Source organism: Equus przewalskii, chromosome 15 (genome assembly GCF_037783145.1).
Source record: "Equus przewalskii isolate Varuska chromosome 15, EquPr2, whole genome shotgun sequence".
NCBI classification, from domain to species: domain Eukaryota; kingdom Metazoa; phylum Chordata; class Mammalia; order Perissodactyla; family Equidae; genus Equus; species Equus przewalskii.
This window is the reverse complement of record NC_091845.1, coordinates 44,204,180-44,229,997: the sequence shown is the minus strand read 5'-3', so window position 1 is coordinate 44,229,997 and position 25,818 is coordinate 44,204,180. Positions and strand designations below refer to the sequence as shown.

The window sequence follows — 25,818 nt, the reverse complement described above, 5'->3', positions numbered from 1 at the left end:
TAAGGTTGATTAATAATTTTAGAAGACAGATTGTATCTGACCACCCTAATAAGTCCATTTGTATATAGAAGATATTCTGAAATAGTTACCATAATGTCCTAAAAGAATAACAATATATATTAAAGACAAAATATGAGATGTGCCATATCCCGTCAACTAAAGCATGATAATCATCTGATAGGCATTTTGAGACAGAGCTTTAACTTAAACTAAATAACATTCCTTAGGATACAGTTAATACATAAGACATTCTTGGCTCCCTTAACTCCTCTTTCTAAAGAAAATCTTGCATTAGGTTATTTGCATGACTCCTGACTATCAGGAGTCAACAGGAGAAGGCAGAGGCTGAGAGCATGAAGAGACCTTAGCTCACACAGAAAACTAGAACTGGGATGCCCAACAAGATGCACACTGACGGCTGAGACACAGACAGCCAGTTTCTAGTTCTCCCCCTTGTCTGCTGTTTGATGGAATGACAGAGAGCCCTAAAGTGCAGGGCTCACAGCACCACCAACTGCCTCAGATGACATTTACAGGACACAAGTTGCCATCTACTTAATGAAAGCTTTCTATCAAAACACGTGATAGCAAACAAGATTATAATCATTGCATGTAAAATAAAACTAAACCCAGGATAATGGAGAGTGTTTCTCACGAAAGCCCTGGCCAGCTCCCCCAGCGCTGACGGGGATCACAACCAGCAGATTGCTCTCTCCTCCAACCAGCGTCAGAGAAGAGGCTGCTCCAGGGAGCGGCTCCCGCGAAACTTAAAGGCCTTTCTACTTACGTCTATGGATTAACTTCACGAAAATCTAGGATTTTAAGTTACTCGAAGTTTTATTAGTTCCAAAATTTGCACCCTGAAAATAGTTCACAGTTTATAATTATGCATATACTATTTGGTCTTCAACCAAATACTACAATACAAACACAGCATTTTAGGGATCACATCTTCAAAGACATAAAGGAAGAGAATAACGCAGAATTTTAAAATCCATCCTTGACAACTTAACTATGATTCTAATCTCAGAAGGTATAAAAAAACTTCAACTGACCATGATTGAGATGATTTTATCGTTCTCATATTTATTGCAAAAAAAGAAAGAAAGAGAGAGGGACAGAAGGGAGCGAAGATCCTTGTTTACAAATGCCTCATCCTGCCAGCAGGAAAGTTATTTCTATTATGGGTTCAGGACACCAGCCTGGCTACTACACACCCAAGAGAAATCTATTTACATATTTCCTTCAAGGTTTTCCTTCAGTTGAAAATTTCTCTCTTTGAAGCAACTGGGAGCATTTGGAACCCTGCTGCTCCAGAATTCCAATGGTGAAAGCACACGCTCACTCTTTGTCCCGGCCACACCATAGGATGGACCTGTGTAGAAACTAATAGGTGGAAGCAGTGATTTCCACATGATGTTCTGATTAACATGGATGACCAGGAAGAAAAGGATGCTTATATTGACAACCGGGACAGTGCCTCAGTCTGCTTTGTATTTTATTTGATGTGTTATACAGCTGTGTCTGAAAACAAGCCTTCTCACTAAGAGATTAAGAAAGATGTAAAACTTTGGAATGGTTCCAATATGCTCAAATACAGAATGTGGAACTCCTGGTAACAAAAAGTGGCAGAAAGACACCTCTGCCCGTTCTTGTTCATGACATCAAATCTAAAACAACAAAGGGAACAAGAAACATAAAAAGAACCCCCTATCTTTGATGAAAGTAAGGAAAAACAAACTATAAATCCAAATCACAAACTATGAAAAGAGGTGTTAAAAATCAGCCCAGGCTAAGCTAAAAGCACTCATTCCTCTGCGATCCTGGGCCAAGTAGGCAGGGGGTAGGGTTCCCCTGGACAGTGAGGGGTGAGAAACCACTGTCCCCTTGCCCAGAATTCAGGCAAAAGAGGATACACAGCAGACCCCTGAAGCATGTCTGCTCCCTGCCTGGCACCACAGCCAGACAAGAGAGAGGAGGCTGAAGGGATGGGAAGTGCAGTCCACCATCTTGGAAGAAAGAGCTGCCTGCTAGAACCCAGGGATGGAGGGCAAGTAGTTGTGGAGCTGTGGGTCTTCCTTGGCCAAAGACAGACCTAAAAGCCAAACCCAGCAAAAACTGCAAGAACCGGGCTCCGAGCAGGTTCTCTGCGGGACCTAAGATGACTCAAGGAGAGCTCACTGCCAGGCAAAATCCAAGCTTCTGGCTACCACGATTGTCTACTAGAGGCCTCCAACATCTCCTCTCTCCAACACACACACTTCCTTCCAAAAACAGCCAGTCTGAAAAAAATAGGGCTTCATTAAAAAATAAGTAATATCTACAAAGAAACTGGCATAAAATTATGCAAAATGCTACAAAGGAAAAAGCCCATAAACGAAAGGCAGAGAAACAGCAGCAAATTACGGCATCAAGCAATGAAAAACTGGAATTCTTCATGAAGTTAAAGAAATTAAAGCAAGCCACATCTCTGAAATTAAAACTTGAAGAAGAGCTATGACAGGTGAAGGTGAGAGCTCGGAAAAGCAATATAAGAGAAAAAACTATTATAGATACAAAGTCATAATAAAAGCTACCAAGGGGCCGGCCCAGTGGTGCAGTGGTTAAGTTTGCACATTCCGCTTCGGCAGCATGGGGTTCGCTGGTTTGGATCCTGGGTGCGGACATGGCACCACGTGGCAAGCCACGCTGTGGTAGGTGTCCCACGTATAAAGTAGAGGAAGATGGGCACGGATGTTAGCTCAGGGCCAGTCTTCCTCAGCAAAAAGAGGAGGATTGGCAGATGTTAGCTTAGGGCTAGTCTTCCTCGGAAAAAAAAAAAAAGCTACCCAAAAAGGAAAGACTGAAAACATAGTCAGGAAAATGGTAGGCAAGCCTAAGAAAATTACATAGAAACTTAAAAACATTTCAGAGAATATGTAAGAGGCCACATATAAATAATTGGCATACCTAAAGACGAGAATAGGGCAAATATAATCAAATAACTCTTAACAGGTAACTGAAGAAAATTCTTCTGAGCTCATAGTAATCTTTAATCTATATATTGAAAGAACATATGTCTAACAAAAAAAACTGCTACAAAATAATCAACATCAAGACATAAACAGGGGCTGGCCTGGTGGCGCAGCAGTTAAGTTCGCACATTCTGCTTCTCGGCGGCCCGGGGTTCGCCAGTTCGGATCCTGGGTGCAGACATGGCACTGCTTGGCAAGCCATGCTGTGGTAGGTGTCCCACATAGAAAGTAGAGGAAGATGGGCACCGATGTTAGCTCAGGGCCAGTCTTCCTCAGCAAAAGGAGGAGGATTGGCAGTAGTTAGCTCAGGGCTAATCTTCCTCAAAAAAAAAAAGACATAAACAGATAACTGGAAATGTTGACAAACAAGAACAATGAATACTACATTCAAATTTCTTGACAGCTCCTAAAAGCCATACAGATCAACAAGTAGAGCACGTAAAAACATCCATATGTCTACAGCATAATGCACAGACAGAGGAGACTAAAAGTCCAGTTTACATCTAAGTTAGACAATAGAGAACCAAAAACACATTCTTCTCAGGTGCACATAGGACATTTGCCAGGATAGATCATATGTTAGGACACAAGTCTCAAAAGATTTAAAAATATATGAATCATAAAAAGTATCCTCTGACCACAACAGGATGAAGTTAAACATCAATAACACAAGGAAAACTGGAAAATTCATAAATGTGTGGAAATTAACAATACAATCTTTAAAAAACAATGAATCAAAGAAGAAATCACAGGGGAAATTAGAAAATACTTAGAGATGAATGAAAACAAAAACACAACATACCAAAACTTAGGGGACACAGAGAAAGCAGTGCTAAGAGGGAAATTCATAGCTATAAATGCTTATATTGAAAAACAAAAAAGACCTCAAAAGAACAACCTAACTTTACAATTAAGGAACTAGAAAAAGAAGAACAAACTAAATCCAAAGCTAGCATAATGAAAGAAATAATAAAGATTAGAGAAGAGATAAACAAAATAGAGAACCGAAAGACAATAGAGAAAATTAAAGAAACCAAAAGTTGGTTCTTTCAAAAGATGAACAAAATTGACAAATCTTTACATAGATGAACTAAGAAAAAAGAGAGAAGACAAATTATTAAGATCAGAAATGCAAAGAGGGACATTACTACTAATTCTGCGTAAATAAAATGGTTATAAAAGATTACCATAAACAATTGTACACCAACAAATTGGATAACCTAGATGAAATGGACAAATTCATAAAAACACAAAACCTACCAAGACAAATCAAGAAGACATAGAAAATATGAATAGACCCATAATTAGTAAAGAGATTGAAACAGCAACCAAAAATCTCCTGACAAAGAAAAACCCTGAACCTGATGCCTTCACTGGTGAATTTTAACAAATACTTAAAGAAGAACTAATACCAATCTTTCTCAAATTTTTCCTAACTGAAGAGAAAGGAACACTTATTAACTCATTCTACAAGGATATGACATTCCTACTTGGATATGACATTCTACTTGGATATGACATTACTCTGATACAAAGTCAGACAAAAACACTACAAAAAAAGTACAGACCAACATCCCTTATGAAGATTAATGCAAAAATACTCAACAAAACAGTAGCAAATTGAATATAGCAACATATTAAAAGAATCACACACTATGACAATGGGATTTACTCCTAGAATGCAAGGATAGTTCAGCATATGAACATCCATCTATGAACAAGCATACCTCATTTTATTGTGCTTCCCTTTATGTGCTTTGCAGATATTGCTTTTTTACAAGACCTTCCACCAGCGAAAAGACTGACTCACTGAAGGCTCAGATAATGATTAGCATTTTTTAGCAATAAATTTTTAGCAATAAAGTATTTTTTTAATTAAAGTATGTACTTTTTTTTAGTCATAATGCTCTGCACACTTAACAGACTATAGGATAGTGTAAAGATAACTTTTATACGCAGTGGCAAACCAAAAAATTCATGTGACTTGCTTTATTGCAATATTTGCTTTATTGCAGTAGTCTGGAACCAAAACTGCAACATCTCTGAGGTATGCCTGCAATGCACCATATGAACAGAATGAAGGGAAAAAAACACATGACCATCTCAACTGATATAGGAAAAGCATCTGACAAAATTCAACACTCTTTCATAATAAAAACACCCAACAAACTAGGAATAAAAGGAAACTACCTCAACATAATAAAATCCATCTATGAAAAGCCCACAGCAAACATCATATTGAATGGTGAAAGTATGAAACCTTTTCCTCTACTATCAGGAATAAGACAAATATGCCCACTTTCACCACTTCTATTCAACATAGTACTGAAAGTTCTAGCCTGAGCAATTAGGCAAGAAAAAGAAATAAAAGGCATCCAAATAGGAGAGGAAGAAGTAAAATTATCTCTGTTCATAGATGACATTATGTTATACGTAGAAAACTTAATTTTATACAAAAAAACTGTCAGAGATAATAAATGAATTCAGCAAAGTAGCAGGATATAGAGTCAACATACAAAAATCAGTTGCATTTCTATACACTAACAATAAACTATCTGAAAAAGTAATTATGAAAACAATTCCATTTACAACAGCATCATAAAGAATAAAATACTAAGGGAGAAAAGACTTGTATAATGAAAACAACAAAGCATTGCTAAAAGAAATTAAAGAGAATATAAATAAATGAAAACACACCCTAAATTCATGGAACTTAATATTAAGATGTCAATACTACCCAAAGCGATCTACAGATTCAAAGCGATCCCTATCAAAATCCCAAGAATGTCTTTTGCAGAAACAGAAAACCAATCCTAAAATTCATATGTAATTCCATGGAACTTTAAATAGCCAAAACAATCTTGAAAAAGAGGAACAAAACTTCCTGATTTCAAAACTTACCACAAAGCACAGTAATCAAAACAGTGTGCTAGTGACATACAGGCAGACATACAGACCAATGGAATAGAATAGAGAACCCAGAAACAAATCCTTGCATACACGGTCAAATGATTTTTGACGAGGCTACCAAGGCTATTCAATGGGGAAAGAACAGTCTTTTCAACAAACGGTGCTGGGAAAACTGGACATCCACATGCAAAAGAATAAAGTTGGATGCTTACTTCACACCATATACAAAAATTAACTCAAAATGGATTGAAGAACTAATTAGAAGACCTGAAGCTATAAAACTCCCAGAAGAAAACATAGAGGAAAAGCTTCATGACATTGGATTTGACAATGATTTCTTGGATATGACACCAAAGGCACAGGCAATAAAAGAAAAAATAGATAAGTTGGACTTCATGAAAATTTTAAAATTTTGATTGAAAGACAGTATCAACAAAGTAAAAAGGCAACCCACAGAATAAGAGAAAATATTTGCAAATCATATATTTGATGGATTAATATCCAGAATACATAAAGAATAAAACAACAACAAAAAACAAACCACCCAATTCAAAAGGGGCAAAGAATTTAGATAAACACTCCTCCAAAGAAGATACACAAATGGCCAATAAATCTATGAAAAGATGCTCAGCATCACTGATCACTAGGGAAATGCAAATCAAAACCACAATGAGATACCACCTCACATCATTAGGAGGGCTACTATGAAGAAATCAGAAAATAACAAGTGCTGGCGAGGATGTGGAGAAATTGGAATGCTTGCACACTGTTGGTGGGAATGTAAAATGGTACAGTCGCTGAGGAAGACAGTACAGAGGGTCCTCAAAAACTTAAAAATAGAATTACCATATCACCCAGCAATTCCACTTCTAAGTAAACACCCAAACAAACTGAAATCTCAGTCTCAAAGCTCATAGGTATATTTGTATACTCAAGTTCATAGGAGCATTATTCACAACAGCCAAAAGGTTGAGGCAACCAAAGTGCCCATTGATTGATGAGTGAATAAGCAAACTGTGGTATATGCATACAATAGAATATCATTCAGCCTTAAAAAGGAAGGAAATTCTCACATATGCTACAACATAGAATAACCTTGAGGACGCTATGCTAAGGGAAATAAGCCAGTCACAAAGACAGAAATACTGCATGGTTCCACTTATTTGACATACTTACAGTAGTCAAAATCACAAAGATCGAAAGTAGAATGGTGGTTGCCAGGGGCCGGGGGAAGGGGAAGTTATTGTCTAATGGGTATAGAGTTTCAGTTTGACAAAATGAAAGGAGCTATGGAGACGGATGGCAGTGATGGTTGTACAACATACGAATGTATTTAATACCCCTGAACTGTACACTTAAAAATCTTTAAGATAGGAAACTTTATGCTATGTGTACTTTATCACAATAAAAAGAGAGAGAGAGAGAAACTTAAGAGATAAAAATAACCAAACAAAAAGGGCTATCTTTGACTAGATCTTGGTTGGAACAAATCAGCTCTAAAACATATTTGGTGACAACTGGGAAGATTTGAATATGGACTGGTTCCTGGGCATCTGTCCTCCTGAGTGAAGAGTGGAAGGTAGTATTATATTGACTATTAAAAGGCAACCAGACTAGCAGACACAGAAGCTGGCATGTTTTAAGTGTGTCTGAGATAGCAAAACTGCTCTGAGGCCTTGCCACTACCTGGTCTGAGGCAAAGTTTGAATTACACGTTGGAGTCAACATTTTCACTCTGCAAACTAGTAATCTCATTCAAACGGAATTACTCGAAATCGAAAAGTTGCAAAGTGCTAATTTGCATTCAGGTATTATGTCACTTTGCAAATCTACTTAAGCCTTTCTATGTTGGCATGTGTTCATGCCCAGTGAGACGAGAGGACATGGGAAGAATGCTCCAGAAAAAGACCATGACTCCCATGTTTGTTCCTCCACAGGTTTTCATCATGGTACAATGTTTGGGCACAAAGTAAACTTTGCTAGTTTTAACTGAGTAACATGTATACGTGTTCACACTAAATCTTAAGCTAACTGAATGCTGTGAGACTTTGATAAATAAGAAGTAGAGAACCATACAGGACAAATACATAGATCTAAAGGCAAAATATATATTCCTGAAAAAATAAATTATAAAGTTGTGTAAGTTCTTCAGTAATAAAAAAAAAATAAAGCCTCTATAATTTGTTATTTATGTCTACTAAGACAAAGTCATTGCACTAGAATGTGTGTTCACGAAGCTGGCTGACATACTGACTCACATAATGATTTTCCTGGGTACAGCTTCGCCTGGGGGTAACCAGGGATCATTTTTTCATCTCTGGCTCTGAGATTTTCAAGTTCATGTTTGATAATGAATTGACATTCTGCCATTGTGAGGAAATCATCATTGTCATCTAAAACAAAAGAAAAATTTCCAGTTATTTTCTCAGTAATAGCTAAAATAAAATTATCAATATTCAAATAACCTGGGATTATAAAAATAATGATTAAACAATAAATAATTAAAATAAGGAGAAAGCAAAGTATAAGACTGGTAAATTAAACAGAACATAAAGCTCCTTAGATGTTTTATAAGAATAAAAACATTCTATTATGCATTCACATAACACAATTCTTCATGGTACTGGTTATTGTATAATATGGTACAAACATCCAAATGGCAGACACTTGTTTGATGTCATTTAATGCCAATGAGCAGAAGGCAATATGTTCTTTAATTCTAACAATATTTTTAACTAGGGATGGAACTGAAGTTTGCCTGTGTGGCAAATTCTCCTCCTTCAAACTCTCAAGCCCAGGCCATTCCCTTCTGGACTTGAAGATCCCTCTCACAAACGAGGGAGGAAAAAGACTGACAAGAAAATAGTGTTGTTTTTTGACAGGTGAATCCTCTTTAATGAGATGAATTTCACCTTGATCATTTATTCTCTAAGATATAAAAATCTAGAGTCAGCGAATCTGAAGAAGTCTAACCACATCTTCTAACTCTGACAGCCCAGCAAGGAACCAGGTTGAGCCTGAAGCCAAACTCCCACTCTGCTGTCACGGCCACCTGGCTTCCTCAGTTCCTTCCAGAAGCTGTTCTCTTCTGGAACCCACTACAGGGCCAGAGCAGAACGAGTTACCCTACCAGGACATGGGGATTCTACGATACTGAACTACTACTGTATTTCTTATTATAAGATTTCTATATTAAGCTAGTGAACATTCACCATTCTAAGAATGAGAAGAGAATAATATAATAAATTACACGTGTCAGCCTAATTTACGTTCCTCTATTCCAGGAGTGGCAAAGTGAGGCCCGGGGGCCACATCTGGCCCACCACCTGGTGTTTTAAGGAAAATTTTAGTGGAACACATTTCTTACACAGTTCATTTCTTACAGCCTAAGGCTGTTTTTGCTGTACAATGTCACTGCTGAATACTATGAGAGAGGGTATGGCCCACACAGCCCAAAATATTTACCATCTGGCTCTTTACTGAAAAAGTCCGCTGACCCCTGATCTATGCATCAAAAACTTCTTTGGGATAAACTGCTCTGAGAGAAACAATCCTGGGACTCACCATCAAACCCTTTGAAGTTGTGCCGGGTGCCGTAGGTGAAGGCTCTCATGGTGTTATCGTTGCACTCCTTCACCAACCCCACTGCTTCTGCCCCCAGTAACAGTCTAAGCCTGGAGGCACCAACGAGATAGAGGTTCTGATTTTCTAGTGTTTCTTTCTCATATTTATTTAACAGTGGTCTGAACAACAGCTGGGCGCCTTCAAAAACAAAAGATAAGCACAATCTCAGACAAAGACCCACATAAAAGTTTCAAAAATAAAAACCTTCTAAATAAATATTAGTTTCTAGTTTGGTAGAAGGAAAATGAATTATAGTAACAATTTAAATCCATCTTCCAAATAAATAAAAAATATAAGTAAGTTGGGGATGGCAGTTCTTTATGGCTTTTTGAAATAAACGTCAAAACTGAAAAATGCAATAAGTGGCTTACCAGTTACTCAATTTAGAAATAGATATGAGACAAGAATGCAATATTTACTAGCTTTAGGCATAAAATTGAACCAAGTTAAAATATGCAGCAAAAGGATACAGTTTCTTAATATAAAAATAACAGACCAGGTGCGGGCCCCATGGCTGAGTGGTTAAGTTCATGCACTCCACTTTGGCGGCCCAGGGTTTCGCTCGTTCGAATCCTGGGCACGGACACGGCACCACTCATCATGTCACGTTGAGGTGGCATCCCATACAGCACAACCAGAAGCACTTACAACTAGAACATACAACTATGTACCAGCAGACTTGGGAAAAAAGAAGAAGGAGAAGGAAAAAACAAAAAAGAAGACTGGCAACAGATGTTAGCTCAGGTGCCAATCTTTAAAAAAAAACAGACCAACATTTAAGAAAATTAATTTTAAGTGAAATAGCCCAGTAAAAATGCCACAAATGCAACATAATACATCGGACTATAACTATATGGTTTTTCTCATAAATTTCTACATTCAATCAGGTTTAATGGTATTTTTCTTAAATAGGTTTCCAAAATGTTAAGAGTAGATGTTGTTGGAAATTAAGGGTACAAATTTCCAGTTAGAAAATAAATAACTGGAAGTCATGGAGATGTAACATAAAGTGGAGGGAATGTAGTCAATAATATTGTAATAACTTTGTATGGTGACAGATGGTAACTAGGCTTATCATGGTGATCGTTTCATAATGTATACAAAAACCAAATCACTATGATATATACCTGAAACTAATCAGATATTTTATGTTAATTATTCTTCAATTAAAAAAAGAGTAGATGCTGGGCTAGCCCGTGGCCGAGTGGTTAAGGTTCCACTCACTCTGCTTCAGCGGCCCAGGTTCACGGGTTCAGATCTCGGGCACGGACCTACTCCACTCATCAGCCATGCAGTAGAGGCATCCCACATACAAAAGATAGAGGAAGACTGGCACAGATGTTGCTCAGGGCTAATCTTCCTCAAGCAAAACAAGACGAAGATTGGCAACAGATGTTAGCTGAAGGCGAATCTTCCTCAGCAACAACAAAAAAGAGTAGATGTTGTAATTTGATATTATTATATATGTAATAATTACTTAAAAGACTATGGAGAAAAAGCATTTTTCTAGTTTTTTATTTCTACCTAGATCAAATTTTTTAAGGTACAAATATTTCTTTACTATCTACCTTCTAGAGAGCATTCACAAGCATTATTAAAATACTAATTTCATGGTAACAGGATAACGAGCAGAATTTATATTTCACTTGCCAAATGGATTAATATATTAAGATTAATGTTTTATGGCACTACCATTTAGGTAATTTACAATAGAGGTATTAAAGTCTTTAATAAAAAATAAAAGATATATTCAGTTTATAGTCAGGTGCTGCAATAATGACATTTCGGTTAACAATAGACCACACACACGACAGTGGTTCCATAAAATTAGTACTAGATAGTCTAGGTGTGTAGTAGGCTATACCACCCAGGTTTGTGTAAGCACACTCTGATGTTCACACAATGACAAAATCATTTAATGACGAGTTTCTCAGAACGTATCCCCGTCAGGAGGCGATGCATGATTGTACAGAAAATACAAACAGCTCTTAAATATAAAATCCTTAACTTCATTCATAGTAAGGTAAGTGCAAAAACGACACTAATATGATATTTTTCACTTCTCACACTGCAAAGATCAAAAGTTTGATAACCAATAGGTTGGTGTGCTTAGTAGCCATGGAAGTGCCCCACTCCATCCAGATCTCCCTTCAACAGAATCTGATGCGAGGAGCAGAGCTGACTGACACCTGCCTCCTTTGAATACAGCACCTTCACACTTACACCATACTCCCCTAGCTGCTCCCGCTCATTGGCTGAGCATGCAGGGGACACTGGAATAAGGCCATTCCTGCTCAACACAGGTTTCCTCTAAAGGGCAATGCTGGGCCTGGCTCATCCTTTCTCAGAACTGTCCTGTTCAAGCCTCCTTCCTTTCCTCTCCTTTCACAAGTGTCAGACCTATACCACAGTCTGAAGGCTCTCTCTGTCTACTCCTCCTCCCCCTTTACCTTTCTACAAACGTTTCCCTCAATAAACCTCTTGTGCATCAAATCCCATCTTGGCATCTCTTGCTGAGAAGACCCAAACTGACACAGTGAGGGTGTGGGGAAAGGTACTCAGACATTCCCAGGGGAGTATAAATTGGTGTAACCTTCACACAGAACCATTTGTCAATATCTCATTTTGAAAAGGTGCAGTCCCCATCTCCCTTCCGCCACTTTACCTTCCCAGAGGCAACGACTTTCAAATTGTTCAGCAATAACAACTTCCCATTATTTGTTGTCATGTCACCAAACAACATGCCTATAGAGCTATTTCTTCACTTTTCAGTTTTAAGCCTTGGCAAATGAGGATTTAGCTCTTTTCTGCCCACCTTCAGCATCTCCATCCACCATTCCCATCGCCCCAATCTCACAATCTAGTTATATCATCCTTTTCATTATTATGACATGTTATTTATAACTGAGCCTTACGGTACGCTGTGATTTTCCTTTCCTACAACTTTCCTTTTCCCTCTAAACTGTTAACTGTCTTATTCCACCATTTGCTTAGTTTGTTACGTATTTACTGGTAAGTCAATCCCCCAAGCTTTCTGCCAATGTTTAAGTCTTCTCTCAACTCACTGACACGAGAGAAATCCTATCAACATCAGCATCTTAGTGAAATCTCGCTTTGCTCTGCCCTCACACCTTGTTGGCAGCTGGATGGGTTCAAAATTCTAGATTGAAACCATTTTCCTTCAGAAATGAAGATGTTACACCACTGACTTCTCGTTTCCAAGGTTTCTGTTAAGAAGTCTGATCTTTTATATTTGACCTATTGTCTTTTTCCTGGAAGAAACTCCGTCCCCAGAGGTCTGAAACTTTCCAATGATGCGCGATTTTCACCCACAGTGCTGGGCACTGAGTGGGCCCTTTCAATCTGAAAAACGGTGGCATCAGCCTGGAGATTTTCTTGGGTGATTTCTTCTCCTTTTCCTCTGTTCCCTTTCTAGAACTCCTTTTATTCAGATGTGTAACCTCTGGACTAGTTTTCTATTTTCCTTATTTTTTCTCTCATATTTTCCAATTCTTTACGTTTTTGCTCTACTTTCTTGGAGGTTTTTGCCAAAATTATCTTCTAATTCTTTTACTGAGTTTAAGTGTTGCTTTCATATTTTCATTTTATAAGAGCTGCTTTTTTTCCTAAATGATTATTTTATAATATCCGACTCTTGATGTAGAGATGTTCTATCTTCTCATAACTCTGAGAAGTGAGTTTTATTCTCTTTTGGTTTTCCCCTCCTGTGTAGTTTGCTTCTTTTGTCTGTTGTTTGGTTTTAGCTTTCTCTTTCATGGTAGGGGCTCTCCTCAGATGCCTCGTGATCTTTCGTTGTAGGCTCCTGTTCAACAAAGGGCTTCTAAGAAGCTAAACAGAAGTTCTGAAGGCTCAGACGGCGCTCATCAAAGAACGCCTTTAACACAAGGTAGTCTGGCCAGGTCATTTCCATGGGCAACTCTCTGATTTCTGCACCTTTGGTTATTTTGTCTTGAGTTGGTCAGATTCCCTAAAGAAAGATTATCCAACCTCCTTCCCTAGATTCGAATCTAGCTGCTAACATTTTGGAAACTAAATTAGATGTGAGACTGGTGGGGTGGAGGATAGGGGTGACAATATTCAGTTATCACCCTATTTTAAGTAGCCTATTTTCTGTTTTCAACTGTGCACAGAACCCCCACACCAAAATCCATGCATCTGACCCTCTGAGAGAATAATAAGCAGAGCCTTCTGCTGGGGTGGCAGAACCTGGAAGGGATCTGAGGATCTAACTATTTCTTTCCTTTTTTTTTGAGGAAGATTAGCCCTGAGCTAACATCTGCTGCCAATCCTCCTCTTTTTACTGAGGAAGACTGGCCCTGAGCTAACATCTGTGCCCATCTTCCTCTGCTTTATATGTGGGACGCCTGCCACAGCATGGCTTGACAAGTGGTGCCATGTCCGCACCCAGGATCCAAACCGGCGAACCCCGCTCTGATGAAGCGGAACATGCGCACTTAACCACTGCGCCACCAGGCCAGCCCCTAACTATTTCTTAAATAGATTTCAGCAAATTCTTTTATTTTGCTTAGTACCACTTTTATTTCCACCTCCCCCAAGAGTCACTGATTCCCGAGTCTTTAGGAGTATGTTGCAGTGCAAACTAAAGCGCATCTCAATTTTCGTTCCTGCCAGCTGCAGCTTTGGCTTTCTCAAGTCTGAGAAGTTCTTTACAACTCATCCACTTATTTTCTAGCTTTCAATTGGTGCTGCTGTTATATCTTCTCCTTTCTTCTTTGTCAGTGTGGATTTACATCTTTAAAAAAAAATCTTTTGTCACTTTAATAGGAATTTGGAAGAGAATAAAAATAAACACGCACGTTAAATCCACTACTACCTTTGCCTGAAAGATGCAGAAGACTTTTTTTGGAATGTTCTTTTATGACTGTCCTGCAGTGTAGGGAGATGTCGATGCCCTCCCCATCCTTGTGTGTCCTGCTAAAGCCACAGAATGAGCAGAGAAGCAGCCTAGGATACACTGGACTCTCTCAGTCTAAGACACTGAAAGTGTTCTTACGCCACAGGAATTTTAAAGAAGGAACTCTGGTCCAGCAAAACATCTCAGAGTTCAGCAAGTAGGTATACTTGTTTTTAAGTTTCTTTTGGGTCAATTCTTTTTAGAAAAATTAAAAATTCCACTTTGATTCAAAGTTCTATTTTTAGGAAAGTATTTCAGTTTACAGCCAAAATCCTTTTTTTTGTTCTTTTTGCTTGAGGAAGATTGTCACTGAGCTAATTTCTGCGCCAAGCTTCCTCTATTTTGTATGCGGGATGCCACCATAGCATGGCCTGATGAAGAGTACACAGGTCCGTGCCCAGAATCCAACCTGTGAACCCCAGGCCACCGAAGCAGAGTGCTCTACACCACCAGGCTGGCCCCTCAAAAATCTTTTTTAAAAAGAACCTAAGTTTGGTCCAGTGTTTGGAGACACACTGAAGTTTTAGATGTTGTTTTACGTACTTTCATGAAGTGTCTGCTCATATAAAATGTTCGTCCTCTCACCCAAATCTAGACCCCTTCCCGCCCTTCAGGAGAAGGTTAAACTTTGGCTTCTTCTTTAAAGTCATCCCTTGCCAGCCCAAAAAGCATCACCAAAGTGTCACCTCTTTCTTCTCTCTATTTTTATAGCAAATATGCATACGATTCACTTACAAGTATCATGCACTGCTTTGTGCCAGCTCTTTCACTTTTTTTTTCTGTCACTTCAATTTCCACCCACTAACACTCAGTCTCCTTACCCTGACGGTAACATCCTTGCGGGCAGACTGGCTTTCCCTCTCCCTTAGCACCATAACTGACACACAAAGAACACTCAATAGATACTTCTTCATTCATTTGATAAATATTTATTAAACACCTACTATGCACCAGGCTCTGTGCTCAGCAGAGTTTACAGCTGTGAACAAAATCACTCATGTTGCTTACAGTCTAATGCCGATTTAATAGCTCCTTTCAAGTCCTAGATAAATTACAAAGAGCCAAGAAATGGACATTAATTTTAAAAACATATCAGTGAAAAAAACTGTAAAACACATTTGAAAATACATTTGTAGTCACTGAGCATGATTAAGTCTGAGTATTATTTATTTTACTCACCTCCATCTTTCTTTTTAGCGATAATTCTATTTTTCAGCCATTCTTTGGTTTCTTCTTTGACATCCTGCACAAGCTCTATGACTACCAAAGGTGTGAAAGAACTCTCGAAAGTATCCAAAGCTGATAAGGTCACTTTCATCTTTGACAAACTTGCTGAAAATTTAAAAAAATAAAAAGCAAACATAGGTTATTATGGAAAAGAGAAAAATATGGACTATATTTGCATCTCTCTTAATTACACCTAATTCTGGCTCCAAGATAAAAGAAAATTTCTCATGATCCACATGGGTTATATGGCAGGCTCAACCAATGGTTCAAAGCACCTGTGCTAGCTAGGTCCTGTATTAAGACCAACAGAACATCATCCTTTTCCGTAACCAGCTCAGAATACAGCAGGGGGGACATCCAGGTAAGTGAAGGACAGCAGTGTCAAATGTGCTCTCACACAGGAGGAGTAAAAGAGTATTTACAAAGGATGTGACACCTGAACAGGATTTAGGAAAATGAATTAGTTTGCCAGACAGACAATCGATGGCATTCTAAATAGAGGAAATAGTATCCCCTACAAAATAATGATGGAAAATAGCCAACAGGCTCAGAACAATACAAGTAGTTTGGTATGGCTGAAGCATTAACTATGCATGGAGGAAATGAGGATGGGAGTGAGCTAGAATCTAACCAGGGCCCCTGGGAGCAAGGGAACTGGGCTTTGTCCAGTGAACAATGGGAGTTGCCAATTCATTATGAGCAGGCAACCGGCACAGGCCAATCGCATGTTTCAGCATGGAGCTGATCTCCCAGCACCAGCTTGCTTTCCTGGTTTCTCTCTCTCAAGGATATCATCTTTATCTCCATTCCCAAGTGACAAATAAAAATGGCAAGCAATAGGATATTGGAGTATATGAGGAAGCCATTTGGTATAAACCTAATTCGGCCTGACTTTGTTTTTTCCAAAAGGGCCTGACTGTGGCTATTGAGCACGTATTGCATATCTGCTTAGACATTTCCTATGGCCAGAACAAAGGCCCCTGAGATAAAGGTGCAACTTCCCCCGACATTAGCATTTCCTTAGGGATAAGCATTTTTCCTTAGGCTAGGAACTGATTGCTGCAATCACCTTTGACCACCCAGCTCACCTGTGACCACTCAGCTGGAGACAACAGACTGCCACCCTGCTGTGTTCACTGAGACAGAAGACCTACCTGCTGTTTCCATCAATCGCTGTGCCGACAGAGCAGTCTGGCAACTACTGTAAAAGGGACATTTCAATCCTATGTGAAACATCCTCTCTGGGGGTGTATAACCACTCTGTGCACCCCACTTCTTTGGTGCCCTTTCTTCCTTTGGGAAGAAAGGCCCCAGGTTATAATCCTCAGACTTAAGCTGAGAATAAACTCACCCAAATTTTCATTTATAGATTGGTTATGGATTATTTTCGTAGACACAAGCTTGAAAAATGTTGGAGACCCACAAAAGGCATCATTACTAAGGCCTATGGCCTTTCTCTAAAAGATTTCTCACGTGACTCTAACAGTGATTCTCAACAGGGGTAATTTTCAGACTTTAGACTTATTTACTCTAACTTAGTACTTGATGGAAGTTTTAATGACTCCAAAGCACAAGTGCAAATCAATTCTTGGGAACAATCACAAAAGGAGCAACCAACACCACAGAACATCTTTCCTTCCTTTAGGGAAATCACCATCTTGCAGCAAGCTGATGAAGCAGAGGGACTGGTCAGTTTTTGTTTTTCTCTAACAGAGTATAAGGTTTGTATGGGGCAACATAGGTATTCTAAATCAATGCTGGATTCAAATTATACTACAAATACATCAGGAATGCTATTTAAAGATACCAGCCAAATCAAGTGTCAGCATGCTAGGCTCTATGAAGGAAATCAGATCAAAGTAGGACCTGGAGCTCACCTCCAAATACCTAATAATGTGGCCCGGAATTATACAGAATGAAAGAATAACAGAGAGCAATCAGAGCTACGGGAACTCAGAACACTTAATGTGTAAAAGATTTCGATCAAACAAAGAGAGAAGCATGGTCTACACTGGGAAATAACACATGTAAAGTCAGTGAAGCAAGAGTAAAGACAGCATAAGAGAAGAACAATGAGACTGACCTGACCAGAGCAGAGGGGCAAAACTGTGCAAGCTGTGACCATGTAAGGATAACAAAGGCTACACTTTACATCTAACCTTTGGCCAGTAAGAAGTCACTATGGGTTTCTGAGCAGAGTATTAGTTGTGTGTCAGAGTGATATGAATCTCAACAGGCAAAACTAAGAGGCAAGAATACGCATGTTCTTCACGGTATTCCTGCAACTCCCCAAAACTTCTGAAATTTTTTATAACAGAAATTTTGGAAAAAATGTTAATCTACCAGTAGACTATAGAGGCTTAGCATCATCACTTTTCAGATGGAAATATCAAATACAACAAACATTTATCATTTATGAGCCAAGTCGTCAGAGAATCTGAAAGTACAAACGTAAATAAGGTCTACCTCTTGCTTTTGAGGTCGAGTGTAAGAGCAGAAGCAGGTGTTAATCAAATCATTCTAACACACGGGCTAAGTACAAGAGCAATAACCCAAGAGGGAGGGGCAGCCTGAAGAGGGGGAATTAACTTTCTGGGAAGGGAGGCTGAGAACCAGACAGCCTTCAACTTGGAAAAGACACATGGATGACTCCAAGGTTTCCAACCTAAGACATGGGAAGAACGGACTGTGAGTGAAGAAATACCAAAGGAGGAAAGAATGGTTAGGTTAAGGGAACAATAAAGCGTTCAGTAGAGCATGCGTGGCCATGCAACAAAGGTCACAGTTTGTTAGCATTTATGCATTGCCTGATGTGACCAATAAAAGGCCCATCTTATTCACAATTTCCAGACCAAAAAACAATCTTTCTGAGACACTACAAGCAGGTTTCAGTTCTAAACATGTATATGAGCACTATCTAGAAATTCACAATAAATATTTGCTCATTGATTTATTCTCATTTGAGATGCTACATGCCTTTCATTACTCAATGTACACCCATAACAAGATTTCCAATGTAGTGCAGAGGAAAGTGTCACTATCCCTGGGGTCAGCCTGGTGGCATAGTGGTTAAGTTCGTTTGCTCTGCTTCAGCAGCCCTGGGTTCTCAGGTTTGGATCCCAGGCGGGAACCTACTCACCGCTCATCAAGCCATATGTGGCAACATCCCACATACAAAATGGGGGAAGACTGGCACAGATGTTTGCTTAGGGCCAATCTTCCTCACCAAAAAAAAAAGGGGGGGTCACTATCTCTGCTATACAAGAGGTTCTTACAAATCACCAAAAAAAATTTCAAAAAACTGAAATCACAAGTCACACAAGAACAAATACAAGTGGCCAGGATACATTTGAGAAGATGTTCAAAGTTACTAACAAAAGAAATGCAATGTAACAATGAGATACTTTTCCCTTTGCAGATTTGCCAAAGTTGAAAGATGGACAAAACCCCGTTCTGGCATAGGTGTAGGAAATCAGGCATTTGCACACACTGCTGACAGATGTTGTCATTTTGATACCACCTTTCCAGAAAGCAGAGTGGCAATATGAAAAGTAACATTAAAAACTCATACCATTCAACATAACAATGGTATTTCTAGGAATTTATGCCAAGAAGATAATAAAATCAAATATGCATATAGAAGAAGTTCATTATGGTTTTCCTTTTTCCTTTCTTTCCTTCTTATTTATTTTTGGAATTTATCCCAAGAAGATAATTAAACCAAATTTGTATACAGAAGTTCATTATAGCTGTACTTATTTGCTTATTTACCTGCTTACTTACAGGAAAGAAACAACTTACAACCTGAAAGTCCAACAACAGATTGGCTAAATAAAGTAAGACACAACTTTATAATAGAAGCATTCCTACTAAGATACAGATCCAACTATACAAACAGGGAGAACATCTCATAACACATTGTGAGGTAAAAAACGCAAAGTGTGACTCCCCTGCTCAGGGAACTTGTCACTGGACAATCACCCCTCTGGGGCTGCCCTCTCCTTGGGGTTGCCCACCCTCTGTGTTCCGCATGCAGGAGGGTGCAGGTAAGGCAGATTTTCAATGTTGCAGTTCACTGGTCAGTGGAATCCAGGCCTCCTCTAACCCCACTTCTCCCCCTTGGCTGGCCCAATGGCATGAATACCAAGTGTAAGGTGGCGAAATTAAGAAGCCTCATGGCAGCCTTGGCTTCAGCTGAGTTCTGCAATCTACTTTTACCAGAGGATCTTAACAGGAGCTTGCTCTGCCATCACCATGCACACTTATACTAGTACGTGAGACCAAGATACCAGACGGGGGGACATGAGGGCTTTAAGTGTAGGTACAGAAGAGGGCTTTATGGTTCCAGTTGGGGCCAATCTAAAAATATGCAACGATTCAACACATACAGACTTATTGGACACTACAAGGTAGAATGATTTCTGCTACCACAGCCAAGTTCCCTCTTTTATCCAGACTGTCAGCCAGGACAGCAGCCAGGAATGACTATAAGGCACAGAGTAGCCAGGTTCTACATAAGCCCTGGGGCACAGGATCAGTAGACAGCCATCCCAAATTCTGTTCTTTATCATGGGTTGAACTGCATACAGGGCCAAAGAGAGACCTACAAAGAAATTAGATTCACGCGGCTTTTACATAGCACCCACCCCACTAGAGAGGTTCTCAGTGACACTAACCACGTAGGGAAGCTGGTGAGGCCCATTCGCGGAGGATCTATCTGGGAACCTCGTGGCCTCAGGACTCCACAGAAAGATGGAGGAGAGATGAGACACGGCATACTGAAGAAGCCTGGCCACAGCAGCCAGGCACAGGCCTGACTAGATGCTGCATGGACGGAAGGCCACTTCTGCACAGAATCACCCAACTGAGTCTTGCCATGGACTGCCCAGTGAGGCGAAACCAAAATATGTCCTCCTCTCACTCATGCTTTCTGTCTACTCTTGTTCCCCCAGATACTGCCAAGATTTTGTTTCTTTTGGCTGGCATAATGTCTGAAATGTACTGTGATTTCTTAGAACAAATGCTAGAGGGGTGGAGGAAAGGTTGCCCTGCACCGAGGGGTTTTAAAAGTGTGACAAGCTGGTCACGCTAAACCAAGTCATTACCCTTTCCTCCAAAATATGCAGAGACAGGAATCAGCATTTGGCTTTCTGCTTTTGAGATATTCCCATTGCCAATTCATAGCCTAATAAAAGGAGTAATGAGCATGGATTGCTTGGATCACTCCTTCTATTCTGTAACTCCTCGATGATTTAGAAATGATGTATAACAGGTTAAAAAGGCACCTTATTGATGACATAATTTAACGCAACAGTAGTCTACTTATACTGCAAAGGAAGACAAATGTGCTCTTCTAAGATGCAGGGTTTTGGATACGCAGTTAGGGAAGATGTATGCTTTCTAACAGGCTTGCTCTACTTCACAAGTCTGCACCAGGTCATCCTATTTAGGATGGCGCCCAGATTAAAGGAGGTCATTTAACACTAAATGCAATGTAGGATCCTGGACTGGAACTTGGACATTAGCAGGACAATTAGTGAAATCTGAATATGGTCAATAAGCAACTTAATAGAACTGTACCCATGTAAATTTCCTGGTTTCAGAAATTATACCATGGTTACTTAAGATGTTAAGTTTTGGGGAAGCTAGGTGAAGGGCAAACGGGAACTCTGTACTATTTTTGCAACTTTTTTGTAAACCTAAAATTATTTCAAAATAAAAAGGTAAAAAAAAGATTCCCCCAGTCTGGCCGGTGAAGGAGCGTTAAGTTCTCCCGCTGGTTCTGGTGGCCCCACATTCACTGGTCCAGATTCCGGCACGGACCTACCACCACTTATCAAGGCGTCCTGTGACAGGCATCCCACATATAAGTTAGAGGAAGATGAGCGTGGATGTTAGCTCAGGGTCAATCTTCCTCAGGAAAAAGAGGAGGATTGGTGGCGGATGTTAGCTCAGGGCTAATCTTCCATACACACACACAAAAAGATTCCCATCCAAAAAGATTCCCTATTCTCTAACACACACACACACAAAAACCCATATACATTAAAAATAATAGCTTTGGACTCACATGACACTACACTTATTCTGAACTGATAACCCTCAAAAACAAAGATTTTATTGTTTATAAAAGCAAAAAACTAGAGACATTTTAAATGTCTAGCAGATGAGGACAGGCTGATAAAGTCTCCCCCAGCTGCCATTTAAGCACTTGAGAAGTGTATGTACCTGGAGCAAAACTGAATCTCACCTCAAGCACAGGACTTGACACATAGCTGAAACTCTAATATGGGATAAAAGAATGAACTATTGTAAAACGATGTTTAAGGAGAATTTTTAATGATCCAGGAAAATGCTAAGCAAGAAAATATTGAGCAGGGGGAAAAAAGCAAAATACAAAGTAATATAACAATATGACCCCAGTTATGCAATATGTACCTTTCAATACACAAAAATTACAAAGGGAATTTAAAAGAACTGCATCAAACTGTGAGGATGATTGGTGAAATTACATGGGTTTCAATTTTCATCCTTATACTTTTCTATCTTTCAAGTTTTCTACAATGAAAAAAAAGTTTCACTGGATTTTACCAGGCCTTTTCTACCTCTTTCCATTATTTTAGAGCTTTGAAATTTCATTCTTCATCTGCAATTCTATGATACTTTCAGCTATGGCTGGTCAGAATACCTATGATCTACCTTCCACAGTTAATATAAAAGTGTTTATCATACTCACAGAACGGCCCTTAGAAAACGTCTAGTGCTCTAGGTTAGTGTGAATCTAAATTGAAAGTAATCAGATAATACTTAATTTTTTTTAAACCCCACAGGATTAGATTTTTAAAAATTAAAACTCTGCAGGATTTAAGCAAATGCGATACAACTGTGTTTTGAGTCTGAATAAATCTCAACTGTACTTTTTAAGTCTGGGACCTCCATACCCTGTCTCGGCTGCGGGAATAGGGCTTTACACAAGACAGCGCACACTAACGCTGGTGCTGTGAAGGCACCAGGAAAATTAGAAGCAGCCTATAGGAGGCGAACCCCATTCCAACCACATTTCTCCAGTGTCCCAGGCACTGCCCCTGACTTGCATCTATTACTTAAACTGTACATGTGTCCCAGTCAAAAGACTGGAAATCCATTCCCCCTGATGTGAGATAGAGCGTTACCCCGCAAGCTCGCTCCGGCCACACCCGTTCGGAGGCACCCCAACCTTCCCTGCTCCCCGGAGCGTCAAGGGAAGCGTGAATCATGGGCCTCTGTTGTGCTGGTCCTTCCAAAAAACGCCCTTCACTGTGTTTCACCGCCACCTCCACCCCCACTCACGACCTCCCTCCCCATAGCTCCGAAGCTCCCCCAAACCACCCCCGCCCCCGATCCTGACTCCACCAGCCCCAGGTTTCGGCCTTACCACATCTCTCCCATCACTCAACCCGCCACCTCCAGACCACATACCCTCCCCAAACCTCGGCTCCCCCTAGACCCCACCCGCGACTAGCATTCCCCCCATCACCTTTACTCCTCCCTCTCCCACCTGAACAGCCCGAACCTCTGCGCCCATCCCGGTCCCACTTCCCCATTCCTGGGATTGCCAGCACCGGGAGGTACCCTGGGAAGGAAGGGCGCCGGCCGGGAGGAGTCCCAGGAGGCGTCCCGCCCCCAGCAGTTAGCCCGGGCTCAGGCACCCGCAAGAAACCAGGCTCTGGGCCGGGGAAAGTGAAAGGGTCGGGCGTCTCCCGGGCCCACTCACCAGGCGCCGCGGCGCTCCACGTCTTCGGGGGCGGGTCCGAGAGCCGGCGAGACCTGGAGGCCGGGCCAGCGGACGCTCGACAGGGGGCGGGCCGGGGCCTGCGGGGCGCGATAACGTGACAGCGCGCGGGCGGGGGCGGGACCGTGGCGGGGGAGGCGGGGCCCAAGCGCAGTGTCGCACTGAGCGGGAGCGGGGCCTAGCGGAACGGGCACGGGATGCGACAGGGACGGTTCCGGAGAAACGAGAGACGGACCTAGCTGGGCTGTCGCCTGGAGTGGGAGCGGAGCCGGAGAAGGGAGAGGCGTGCCTTATGGGCTGTCACTCCAAGTGGGGGCGGGGCCACGGTTGGGGAGGCGGGGCCTCGCTGGACTGTCGCTCCGAGTGGGCGGGGCCAAAGTGGGGGAGGCGGGGCCTCGCTGGGCTGGCGCACCGAGAGGGGGTAGCGCCTAGAAGAGCGGTTGGGAAAACAATATGCATCTTCGTGTTTCTCCGTTTTCCGTCCCTTAAGGTCCAGAATACAATTTTCTTGTCACTTCCACATATAAGAACAAGTCTCATTTTAGTTGTAACTCACTTTCAGCTAGTGAAAAACCCAAATCCTATTTCTTGTTAAAACCTCCCATCCAATAAAGCCGAATTCCTTACCGAGGTCTCTAGGGTCCTCAGCCCCGCCCCGCTTACCTGTCTGAAAACCTCTTTCACTTTTCTCTTTCGTGCGCACCAGCCCCATTGATCTCCTTGCTTTTCCTGGAACTCATCAGACATCCTCTCACTTCCCGCCTGGGGTCATTGCTGTCCTGGCTGTTCCCTCTGCCTAGAAAGCTCTTTGTTAATTGTGGAGGTGGTTTACTTCCTCGTCTCCCTCAAGGAAATTGAATCCCACCTTCTCACATGAGGCCCTTTCTGACTATCTTATTTAATACCTGCTCTCCTCCCCACCCCGCCATCTCTCTTACCTGCTCTCCTGTTTCTTTTTTCCACAGCACTCATCACCTAACGTTTTATATTATTATGTTTATTGTCAGTCTCTCCCTAGAATGTAAACTTCACAAGGGCAGATTTCCTTCATATTCTCTGGCTCCCAGGACCCCCCCTTTCCCAGTTCTTTTGGCCAGAAAGATAGAGTTCTCTTGGAGTTTCCTGTGCTTTTGTGAAAGATGACATGAGTGGGGCCATATTAAAAGTCATTTCAGAGGAATTGCCTTGCACATCTTGTGTTCTTTATCTTCCAACTGGACCAAACCATCAACATTCCAAGAAGTCAGCAAGGACAAGGATATCCTTTTTGTGAGGACTGATAAAACTGGACTTTGCTGATGACCAAATCGCTAACCAATAAATGAAGTAAAGCCTAGCCTTACCACATCTAGCATCTAATGAATTTTTCCGTAATACGACTTACCTCATCTGCCTCCCTTTGTCTCATAAAAACCCTGAGTCCTCTCCTATAATAGGAGCACATTTGAGCTTCTACCCCAATCTGTGTCTCCCGTATTGCAATTCTTGAGACCCCAAATAAACTTATTGCTTCACTTGCAGTTTATGCCTCTTATTTGTTGATGCTTTCTATCTGTTGTGTAGTTCTGTGCAACTGGGGCTACCCTCGGGGCAGTGTTGAGGGAAAAGAGAGAGAAAAAAGTAATAGGGATTCTCCCCATACTCTTTGCACAAGGGTCCCTCTTCCCATTTCCTCTGTCCAGAGGGACAAGTTTTCTCTGGGGGCCTCAGTCATCCATGTCACTGTATTGTAGCAGTGCAGCTTTGTAACTGGGACTGGCCTCAGGACAGAGGAGAGAGAAGGAAAAACAATCAGGAGTTTTTATCACTTTCTCCAGCTTGTAGCAGCTTTTTTTCCTGGCTCTGGGGCTATTATGGTCAGGCTTCTCTGGACTTTTTGCTGGTAGTGCCTGGTAGGCAGCTTCAATTCAGCCTGCCCTCCAGTCAAAGCCAAGGTAAAGCAGAAAAAAAAACAAAAACAAAAGGGAATCTCACCACCACCATACTGGTCTTTCTTTAAGTTTTGAGTTCCATACCCAATCCACCTGCTATTATTTACTTTTCAGAGTCCTTGGGAAGTTGTTTTTCATATTTCATCCAGTGGTTTTAGTAGTAATTAGTGGGGGGCATCGGCTGTAGTGGACTTACTCCATTTTGCTAGAACTGGAATTTATCAATCTGATGGATGAAAAAGTGTTTTAATTTGTATTTCTCCTATTATGAGCAATGAAGAGACATTTGTATTTTATTTTCCTTGAATTATCTATTTACATATTTTGCCCAAGTTTCTACTGGATATAGAAATGCTTTATACAAGAGTAAAAATAGTCCTTTTCTTAGATATTCTTCTCAAAACT

At 40.7% G+C, this 25,818-nt stretch overlaps 1 protein-coding gene across 8 annotated transcripts in view; it reads right to left on the bottom strand.

Annotated features, from left to right (window-relative positions):
* ANO10 (anoctamin 10) overlaps window positions 1–23,862 on the bottom strand; it is a 211,776-nt gene extending 187,914 nt beyond the window's left edge. For 3 of the 8 annotated variants that reach the window (XM_070575695.1, XM_070575700.1, XM_070575702.1), the window contains exons 1-4: window positions 23,249–23,435; window positions 15,664–15,816; window positions 9,489–9,686; window positions 8,183–8,317 (exon numbers count right to left, since the gene is read on the bottom strand). In XM_070575695.1, the coding sequence (XP_070431796.1) occupies window positions 8,183–8,317; window positions 9,489–9,686; window positions 15,664–15,816; window positions 23,249–23,294 (532 nt within the window). In that variant the 5' untranslated portion in view covers window positions 23,295–23,435. Of the gene's footprint in view, window positions 1–8,182; window positions 8,318–9,488; window positions 9,687–15,663; window positions 15,817–23,248 lie in introns of all 8 variants that reach the window. The other 5 variants (XM_070575699.1, XM_070575697.1, XM_070575703.1 and 2 more) reach the window with 5 other exon arrangements.
* Window positions 23,863–25,818: the final 1,956 nt, after the last annotated feature.